The 10,136-nt window shown below is 55.7% G+C and overlaps 2 protein-coding genes across 6 annotated transcripts; both read right to left on the minus strand.

Annotated features, from left to right (window-relative positions):
- Window positions 1-709: 709 nt before the first annotated feature.
- Window positions 710-4,936, minus strand: NTF4 (neurotrophin 4). Of its 5 annotated transcripts, none has more exons than XM_079119452.1 (3): window positions 3,165-4,936; window positions 2,214-2,319; window positions 710-1,653 (listed from the first exon to the last, which is right to left on the minus strand). In XM_079119452.1, exon 3 carries the CDS (start codon window positions 1,640-1,642, stop codon window positions 1,010-1,012), a length of 633 nt encoding a protein of 210 aa, XP_078975578.1. In that variant the 5' UTR covers window positions 1,643-1,653; window positions 2,214-2,319; window positions 3,165-4,936; the 3' UTR covers window positions 710-1,009. The 5 variants fall into 5 exon arrangements, with proteins under 5 accessions (XP_078975578.1, XP_078975576.1, XP_078975577.1 ...); XM_079119450.1 differs by having other exon boundaries at window positions 2,115-2,319; XM_079119451.1 differs by lacking the exon at window positions 3,165-4,936 and adding an exon at window positions 2,703-3,060 and having other exon boundaries at window positions 2,115-2,319.
- Window positions 4,937-5,068: 132 nt separating this feature from the next.
- Window positions 5,069-9,721, minus strand: KCNA7 (potassium voltage-gated channel subfamily A member 7). The gene is made up of 2 exons (XM_079119449.1): window positions 8,723-9,721; window positions 5,069-7,881 (listed from the first exon to the last, which is right to left on the minus strand). Exons 1-2 carry the CDS (start codon window positions 9,275-9,277, stop codon window positions 7,066-7,068), a joined length of 1,371 nt encoding a protein of 456 aa, XP_078975575.1. The 5' UTR covers window positions 9,278-9,721; the 3' UTR covers window positions 5,069-7,065.
- Window positions 9,722-10,136: the final 415 nt, after the last annotated feature.

The raw sequence follows: 10,136 nt of genomic DNA on the forward strand, positions 1-10,136 counted from the left end.
AACTGAGGCTGCCTTCTACATCTTGGCCCAGCGTCCATTACCCCCACCCACCCACCATCCAGACTCTGGGATGCTGTTTGTTGGATTTTCCTGGCCCTACTCAAAGCCTCTTATCCCAGGTGAGGGCAGGTCAACTGTCAGAGCCTACTCAGGTTAGACAATTTTAAGATATATTTCATTCTCAATGTGGGATAGAGGTTGGGATGGGGAGAGGGGCTAGAAACCTAATTCCAACTCCCCAGCCAAGGTTGAACTATCCAGCATCCTGATAGTTCCTCTTATAATACAACCCTGTGTGTGTTCCCATCGTGACAGGCAGCTGGCTCACTACCTAAACAATGATCTAAGTCAACATTTGTCCCCTGACCAAGCAGGAGTTCTCATTTGAATGTCTACTAATTAAAAGCCTTCCATAGATCGTGTTCTCAAGGTCCTTTGGCTAATTGCTTGCATGTTTCAGTTTCTAGTCGGCCCCCACCCACTTCTTGATATATCCCCTCCTTGTCCCGCTCTGAGCTTGAGTGGTCAGCAACTTAAAACCAAGGGCCTCAGACTGGGTTTGTGGCTCAGTGTAGAGCATTTGTCTAGCACGTGTGAGCCACTGGGTTTGATCCTGAGCACCACATAAAAATAAGTAAATAAAATTAAAAGTTATTAAAACAAAACAAAACAAAAATACCAGGGCCTCTGATGATCAAATCCATGAGAACTGATCTGAGCAGTAATGTATTGGGGCTGATAAACAGTAAGCACTCAGTGAATATTGGCTATTATTATTGTTATTTCCATGGTTACCCTCAAGTTCCTCCAGAACTCCTGTTCATCCTTTGCAACCCCATTTGCTTTCATACATCCTGCATGAATTGGGCTCTCAAAATTAGAGAGCTTTGATTCAGTGATCACTTAAGTTCCCAAACTGAGGCCCTTAGAGCCAGCCAGGCCACCCTTGAAGTCCCTGAGCATTCAGCTCTCTTCTTTTCTCTGCCTGACCAGTTCCTGGGCATGAGTTTTATGCCCGGCCATTCCGGCTGAGTAGTGTGCAGACGCAGGCAGTGTCAATTCGTATCCATCGCCAGCCCACACGGCCCTGGGCATCAGAAGTCAATGCCCGAACATAAGACTGCTTGGCTTTGCACTCAGACACCCAGTGCTTCCGGTCCACGCCCCGGCAGCTTCCTCCACCCGCACCAGGACCATCTTCCCCAGCATTCTCAGCCTTGCAACGTGTCTCGAAGAAGTACTGCCGGAGGGGGCTGCCACCAGCTGCAGGCACCTCGCCCAGCACCTCCACCTCTCGCCCACGCAAGTCCACAGCCGTCCGTCGGTCTGTCACCCAGCCGCTTACTGCATCACAAACAGCCAGCTCACCCCGGCGACTTGCTGGTGCCTTCTCGCTCACCCCACGCCGACTGCGGTTGGCTGGGGCACCCGCTGGCTCCCCGAAGGCCCCAGCCTCCAGTAGGAAGAGCAGAGGGGGCCCAGCAGGGGCAACCCTGGACAGGGCTACTCGGGGGGATAGAAGGTCCCACTCGGGGGCCAGAAATGGGGGCAGTGTTGAGGGTGGGGGGTGGAGCTCCACTGGGACACTGGGGAGGAAGAAGAGCAGGAGGATGGGGAGGGAGCAGGAGGGGTGGGGGAGCATCTCTCAGACACCTGAGGATAGAGAGAGGGAGGTGGAGGTTAGAGAAGAGGTAGAGACTTCCAGGGAGCTGAATTGGGAACTACAGAGGGCACTGCATGCCAGAACTGGGGAAGCCCTAGGGGGACCCTATATTCTCGGACTTGGGTAACACCCAACTTGTAAATTCATAATAATTATTCAACTACTATTACTTCATAGCCAAGCAAATGGGGAAACGCAGGCTCAGAGAAGTTAATGACTTGTACCAGGTCACATAGCCAGCAATGGCAGAGGTGGGATTTGAACTCTGAGCAACTCCACTCTGCCCTCCTGCCTCTACAACCTCCAGGAACCCTAAGTCCTGCAGCTTGCAGGACAGTCCAAAAGTTTGAAAACTGGAACCTGGAATCCTAAGAGGTCCCATTTTTGGCTCAAGACTACCACAACTTCCCTTCTCAAGTCCGTCCTCATTTTCCCTGAGTATGAAACTGACCCTGGGCTGGGAGAGGCTGGTGGGGTGTGGATATAGCTGTTTCTCTACAACATTCTGGAAGCCTGGAGAGAACTGGGAAGCAGCAGGTGTTTGCCAGACCTGTCAACACCTCCTCCACCTTGGAGCTTCGGGGCTGGGGGGCCCTGTGGAGGACACAGGTGGCCCCCTCCTTCCTGACATCTCAGGAGAGGGAGGGGGCAACCACCTGGGGGAAGAAGGGAACAGACAGATTATATAGGCAGGTGGGGGAGGGGCTTGAGCCCCTGAGCACCCCCTTCCCAGAGAGTGAAGGCCTGGCCCCTTCCCAGAGCCCCCCTCCCTGCCCAGGTGATGGCTTCTGGCGGGATGGGAAGCAGATGGGGGAGAAGAGGGGAGGGGAGAGGCTGCAGATGAAGGAGACTGGAAAAGATTACATCTCCCCTCCTCCCATTCATCTCCCAGACAGGGCGGGGGCGGGGCTGGCCTGGCCTGGACACCCAGGTCCTGAGGGCCCACACTCTTCAAGCCTGGGTCCCCGAGGCCGCTTCCTGGAATGTTCCCTCCTCACAGGACAGGCCAGGGCCCGCCCAAGACTTCTACTGTACATACCTGGAGTGGCTGCCTGCGCTGGCTGGGAGACGGAGAAATGGGAAGTTTGGGGTGTGAAAAGGAGCGCAGGTTGATCCAACCAGGACGGGGAGTGTGTCCCCAGCTGTTTCCTCCCTCAGACTAAGCGTCCTGGTCCCCAGCTGCCTCCTTCGGACCCAGGAGTTCAGGCGCCTCCTAAGCCCCAGTCTGCCACCTCCCTCCGACCCCGAAGTTCTAGAGTTTAGAACTCCCAGGTACAAAAAAATGCGAACTCCCTGTCTCTTCCCCCAGGAGATTAGGGCTGGGGATGCGGACTCCTGACTCGCGGCTGGGGCAACTGGCTCCATATCTAGGACGCTTTCCTCCTGCCTCAGTTTCCTCCGCCAAGCCCCGCCCCCGCCGGCCCCGCCCCCGTCCCTCCCTACCCGAGGGCAGGGCGACCGGGACGCCGGAATCCCGGGGGAGGAGGCGCGAGGCTCTTACCTGGGGCGCCCTCCTCTGCTCCCCGGCTGCCCCTGGCGCGGCTTCGGCTCCTCCTCCCGCTCGCTGGCTGCAGGGACGCCCGCTGGCCCGCCGGCTCCGCGCTGCTCGCGCTCGGGAGGGCCTGGGTCGGGGGCGGGGGCGGGGCGGCGCCCGACGGCGGAGGAGGGGCGGGGGATCCAGCCTTGCACACGCGTGCGGGGACCTCGGAAGCCCGGCCTGGCTCGCGCAGCCCCCGCACCGCAGCCTCAGGAGTCGGGGCCCAGCCCCTCCTCCCTCAGACCCAGGAGACCAGGCCCCTGGCTGCCCCAAGACCCTGGGGTACCAACCCTGGCCCTCCTCCCTCAGACCCAGGGGTCGTGGATCCCAGGCCTCCTCCCTCAGATCCAGTGGTCCAGGCTGTAGTCCTCCTCCCTCACACCCAGGAGATGGGCCTGAGATTCCTATGCAGTCTTTTGCCAATTCAGTGTCAATCTGGGGGCGGATTCCCACCCTCTGCTCTCATCCCCACTTTCCCAGGAGCTTCCCGCCAGACATTAACCAGCTGGGCTTGGGCAGTGATAAGGCTCGACGACTTGACTCCGAGACAGTGGACGTGGAGGGCTCTCCTACACAGTCCTGTGTCCTGGAATTTCCTGGGTGGGGACTAGGGAGAGGGTCTTCTCCTGAGCTCAGATAAGAAAAATTCAAGGTATTAAAGGACTCGGGGACAAAGACATGTTTTAAGAACAGAGTGACCTGCCTAGAGAAACAGTGAATAATGACAGATGCAGAGGGGAGAAGACAGAGATATGGAGGGAGAGGGCAGAAACCAAGGGAAAGATGGACCAAGACCCAGGGGGAGGAATGGGGAACAGAGACCCAGATAGAAAAAACAGAAGTGGGGGCAGACACCTCAAGAGAAGGGGAGGGAACCCCGGGAGCGACAGGGCTTCGGAGAGAGATGAGATAAGAGCTGAAGAGTCCTGGGACAGTCCTATGGGGGGGCAGGGCTCTTCACCCTACCACGCCTCCATCCTGGGACTCTGCTCGCTTCCTCTGAGCTATTTTTAGAAAGAAAGCCGACACCCACCTTGGGAGGGGTCATCGGGCACCCCTCCCTCAGTCTAAATATAGCATGGCAAGGTGGTAGAAGGGTGTCCCCAGATTAGGGTGTTCCCCTCTCTGCCCCATCCCAGCCAAGGCAACACAGAGCGCAGCTCCAGTTGTTTACTGGAGGTGGGGAAAGGCCACTTCCCAGTCTGAAAGATGTCACCATCCCGTCACCTCTCTGACCTCTTCACACTTCCCCAATCCAGGCACAACCCACTCCCTAAGAAGGGCACACTGTGTAATTATCAGTCCCTGAAGGGTAACAGGGATGAGTGTTCAAAGAGGAGGAACTGGAAAACAATCTGTCACCCTTCTCTGGGTCTCTCCTCTACTGGTCTCTTACCTTTCACAGCCCTCTGCCCTCCTCTTTCTTGCCCTTGGATTTCTCTCTTCTGCTGGGATTGGTCCTCTTTCCAGGACCCTGTTCCTCTCTGCACATGTCTCCTCTGTCTCTGTGCTGGGGTCTGCACCCCATTACTCTGCTTTGTCTTGCCCCATGGGGGGGTCTGTCTCCATTTGTCTCTGAATGTGACTTTTTCTCCATTTCAGAGACAAATCACTGCCTAAAGTTTGTATTTTTATTCAACCATTATCAAACTCCTCCTGCCATCTGTACCTTCTCGCTCATTGTATGAAAAAGTAGTTTAATTAAATCTGGGGTTAACTGAATTTCTTTGCTACATTCTGAATTGCTTAGATGGGTTCACAGGGAGGTGGGTCCTTAAACCAATTTCCCTCTGGTGCCTCTAAGGAAGAGTTTATTGACTGGAAAAGGGAGTCATAATGAAGAGCTAAAAATAATAACAGCAACACTCTGTAAACCACTGGATAGGTTTTAATAAATTAATACGAGTAAAGTACCTTGAACGATGCCTGGCACATAGGAAGCCCTATATGCGTTAGTGATTGTAACCATCCTTCTCCTCCTCCTCTAAATGCCCTACGTTCTGACTTTTGAAAATGTTTGGCTTTGCCACCTTGGGTAACAGCATCCCTTCTGAGTCTCAGTTTCCTCATCTATAGGCCATGAGGCTACTGGCCTCAGGAAGTCCCTGAACACTATGGACTGTGGGAGCATGTGGAGTTCCACACCCAGCCATAAGCCCCCCGCATCCTGCTGTGCTGTGTGACCTTGGGAAGTTCCTGTCCTTCTGACTCAGGTTCCTATCCTGGAAAACAGAGACCTCCAGGCTGTCTGACAGCCTTCCTGAGCTGCCAGAAGATAGGCGACTTCTTATGATTCTGAGAACAGAGACTGGGCATCTTTTTAGGGTCAGGAGTACCCCATTTTTCTGCCTTTTGGGTGAGGGGAGGAGGGGCTTGCTTTCTCAGATGCTCTGTGGTCTGTCTTCATTTCTGGTGTCTTCCCCCTCTCTCTGGGTGCCTGACATCCCCCTCTAGATCTCCATGCCCTACTCTTGGTCTCTGTACTTCTTTCTGGGTCCCTGTCCACTTTCCTCTGGGTCTCTATTTCCCCAAGGAGTCTTCTTGTCTCTGTGAATCTCTGTCTCCCTCTCTCTGTGTCTCTGTCCCCTATCTCTCTGGGTGTCTGTCTTCCCCTTCTTTTTGTTCCACCATCATGCCTGAATAGAGTACAAACAACTTTCTCCCTGTCTCTCTCTTCTCTCATGGCTATGACTTCCATGTCTCCATGCTAAACCACAAGAGAGGACAGACAGAGCTAGGGCTTGAATAGCAAGATGAACTAGATATGGGGTAAGTGGAAGGAGCATTTCCATTTTCCTAATTCACCTGGAGGCCCTTTGGAGGAATGCCTGAATCCAGGGATGCAGGATCCAGTCCCTGCCTCCAGGGAGTAACACTGGGCAAGTGTTTCAGTCCATTGTCCAGACCCACAACACCATGCTTCCTACTGGATACATGACTCTCCTGCCAAGTGCTGTTATCCTTAGGTCCTGGTGCTCCCACTAAATGCAAAACAACCTAACATTGCCCTATGGATTCTATACATATAGTCTGACCCAATCCAATAGGACTCAACAATGACAAAACTCAGCATGGCCCTGTGAGACTCCAACAGTCCTAAGACCCAATTGAACCAGCCTTATTGATGCACTTGGTTATACATCTCTGTGCAGCTCAACTCAGGGCCAGAATCTTCCAGCCACATAGCTTTATACAACTTAACAAAACCCTTGAAAGATGCATTCAGTCCTAGGTTCCAACCCAACTTAACACACCATGACCTAGAAAGCTCATATTCTATTTACTTGACTCGGTATTTTCACATGACTCACAAGTTCACAGAACCTAAAAAAACATGGTCCTAGAAGAAATACAACACCACACAATTCTCAACATGTCTCAACACAATTCAACAACACCATGCATGACCACACAATTGACCTCAACAGTGCCACGGGGGACTACCTGACTTGACCCAACATGACCCCAGGGAGCACATGAATCTGCATAATGCAGTTGGACAAGACTTACTCATAGCACCCAACCCCACCCAACCCAACATGGACCTAGGAAACTCACTGCATGACATGACCAAACCTATCTCAACACTGCCCCGAAAGGCCCCAGGAACTGTGCACTACTCAATGCAATACGAACCAATGGCACTCCCCCTCAGCTCAACACCCACACTTGCCATTCTTTGCTACCAGAGTACCCACAGGAGCTACCAAATCACACAACTCAAGACCCAACAAGACTCAGTGTTCCCCACTTGTTACCTCTTAACCTAGTTCTTCCTAAGCCCAATCCCCTCCCGCTATTTTCCCTTGACCCTCCCTGCCTCCCTTGGAGGAGGTGTGAGGTCCTGCAGACCTCAACTATCCCTTTACACTTCAGTGACCAGGTGTTTCCCAGGGGGCGCCCAGAGTGGAGGCGGCAGCTCAGGCACTTCTCCATCCATCAAGCCCCCGTTGGCCTTGCCCTCGAGCGTGCCGCAGGGCTGCGTGTCCACATGGCTGTACATCCCGGCCTCTTCACCCTCTGTCTCCCGGTGATAAAAGTAGCTGAAGTTGGAGACAATGACTGGTACAGGCAAGGAAATGGTCAGCACACCAGCAATGGCACACAGAGAGCCCACTATCTTGCCACCCACAGTGACAGGTGCCATGTCGCCATAGCCAACCGTGGTCATGGTGACCACTGCCCACCAGAAAGACTCGGGGATGCTGGTGAAATGGGAGTCTACTCGGTCAACTTCAGCAAAGTAGACTGCGCTGGAAAAGAGAACCACCCCAATGAAGAGGAAGAAGATGAGGAGGCCCAGCTCACGCATGGAGGCCCGAAGTGTCTGGCCCAAGATCTGCAGGCCCTTTGAGTGCCGGGACAGCTTGAAGATGCGGAAGACACGCACCAATCGGATGACCCGCAGGATGGCCAGTGACATGGCTGGTTGACCCACACCCCGCTGTCGGGCCAGCTCAGTGCCCAGTGCCACAAAGTAGGGCAGGATGGCCACAAAATCGATGAGGTTCATCACGTTCTTGAAGAAGACTGCCTTGCTCGGACAGGCCACCAAGCGTACCAGCAGCTCAAAGGAGAACCAACAGATGCACAGTGTCTCCACCACAAAGAATGGGTCGTTGAAGGGTAAGCGGGATGCAGTTCCAGGCACGGGGCTGGAGCCATTCAGTCGAGCGGGGAACTGCAGGAAAGAAAGGGTTCAGGAAGGGCCAGGCCAGGGCTGGGACATGGAAACGGTCTTATCCATTGAATAAATATCCAACTACTCTCTACAGATTGGTCAGTGGTCACTCTTCCAAGGCCCCACACTCCCTCCCAGGACTCCAGGGAACATCCACGGAGAGCTAATTTTCTGATCTCCTGATGCATAGGTGGCTGGAAAGGTAATTCCTGCCAGTCCCAGATGGGAACTCACTCCTGACATGATGCTTGAGTAGGGTACAACCCATTCCCTCCCAAAGTTCCACCTCCCAGTATTGATTTTCTAGAGCAGGGAAGGGTCCCTGTGTTTGGCCCCTTCATACCCTGACTTTCCTTGCCCTCCCCAACCCCAGCTCAGAAAATAAGGGCTCAAGATTTCTGTTAGACCCTCTGCTCACCGCCCTCAGCCTGATCTTCTCTGTAACTGATTCCTCCTCCCCTAGTCCCCAGTCCTCAGTCCCGAGCCCGCTCCAGTTCTCTCTTCAGGCCCTGGCTCGAACCCCTCCAGTCCATCATTCCCATTGGTCTCGGAATAGATCCCGGATTTTTCATGCTTTCCATCCTAGAGCTTCGATTTTTAATGTCCCTGCCCTCCGGCCCCTGCTCCAAGAGTCCTGTGCTCTGCGGGCGGATTTCTCACTAGAGCAATCCCGCCTTCTGACAGGGCAGGGTCCCCCCACCCTGCTTTTAGTGGGAGTACAAGTCAGACCCTGTCTTTGCGCATAGCCCCTTGCCCCGCCTTCTGATTGGCCAGGTCCTTCTGAGGCCCGCCCATCTCCCCCAGAGCCCCGCCTCTCCAGCAGCCAGGCCCCGCCCCTCACCGGACCAGCTGCGGCCACCGAAGCGAGCCCCGGGTTGTCGCGGTCGTCGCGGAAATCGGGTAGTGTCTCGAGGCAGAAGACTACAATGGAGACGAGGATGACGAGCACCGACACGACGGCGAGGACGCGCGCGGCCTGTGAGCTCTCTGGGAACTCGAAGAGCAGCCAGAGCTGGCGCGCGAAGGCACGGCGGGGCAGGGGGCGCTCGGGCGGCACCGGGCAGCCCTCGTCCTCGCGCAGGCGCGCCAGCGCCGCCGCGCCCAGCCCGTAGAAGGCCACCTCCTCCAGGAAGACGTCGAGCGGCACGTGCGCCGGCCTCCTCAGCCGCCCACCCGACTGGTAGTAATAGAGTACGGCGTCGAAGCTGGGCCGATGCCGGTCGAAGAAGTATTCGCGGCGCGCACCGTCGTAGAAGCGGCTGCGGCGCACCGGGTCCCCGAGCAGCGTGTCCGGGAAGCGACCCAGAGTGCGCGCCCGCGTCTCGAAGCGCAGCCCGGCCACGTTGAGCACCACCCGCTCGCAGCAGCCGCACGGCGGCGGGCACCGCGGCTCCATGGCTTGCGTAGCCCCGGCGACCCGCGGACGGACGTGTGGCCCCGATGCCCGGCCCGGCGCGGCCCCTCCTCGGCCGCCGCCGCCGCCTCCCCAGCCCGGTGTCCGGTGTCCGCGCGTAAAAATAGCCCGGCCATCCCGCCAGGGCGCGGGGGAGGGGTCGCCGTGACCCCTGCGGGGCGGAGGGCGGCCCGGCGCCCTCTGCCGGGGCGCCCGCCTTCCCCCAGCCCCACTGCACTGTCCGCGCTGTCCGCGGCTCGGCGTCCCGGGCCTTTCTCTACACCCTGTCTGCCTCTCACTGGGGAGCTGTGCTCTGAGTCTCCCGAGTCTCTGGGTGTGTCTTCTCTCTCTTTCTCTCTTGGAGTCACATATTTCTCTCTCCCTCTTTCTGTCTTCATAGTCTCTGTGTCTGCTTGTGTCATCGCTTTGAGTCTCTGCAGGGGATGTATCTCTTGAGTATCTCCTTACAGGTCAGTTATCTCTGAGGCCTGTCCCTCTGAGGACCTCTGTGTCTGGGGGTCTCTGTCTTTCTGGATCTCCGACTTTATTTTGATCCTTGTTTCTCAAGAGGTCTTTATGTTTTGCCTTCCTTTGTCTCTGTTCTTTCTCTGGGTCTCTTCTCACTGGTTATCCCTTAGGCCTCCGCGTCCCTGTCCCTGAGTGTCTCTGGTTTTCCCCTTTCTTTTTTAGTTTTTTCCCTTTCCCTGTATCTCTCAACAACGACGCGTGTCTGTCTTAGTGCCTGCGGCGGACTTGGGGTCATTTCCTTGAATCGCTGACCATCATCACTCTTGGTGATGTCCTGGTAGAACTGTCCTGATGGTTGCCCCATCCGGGGACCCCTTTGGCAGCTGCAAACCAG

This window comes from Sciurus vulgaris (genome assembly GCF_902686455.1).
Source record: "Sciurus vulgaris genome assembly, chromosome: 17".
Lineage (NCBI taxonomy): Eukaryota > Metazoa > Chordata > Mammalia > Rodentia > Sciuridae > Sciurus > Sciurus vulgaris.

Excerpts from the sequence above, each read along its gene's own strand:
- KCNA7 (XM_079119449.1), bottom strand. The coding sequence starts at position 9,277 with ATGGAGCCGCGGTGCCCGCCGCCGTGCGGCTGCTGCGAGCGGGTGGTG. Across the intron at positions 7,882-8,722 it reads CGGTGGCCGCAGCTGGTCCG|TTCCCCGCTCGACTGAATGG; the intron begins GTGAGGGGCGGG and ends TCTTTCCTGCAG.
- NTF4 (XM_079119454.1), bottom strand. The coding sequence starts at position 1,642 with ATGCTCCCCCACCCCTCCTGCTCCCTCCCCATCCTCCTGCTCTTCTTC.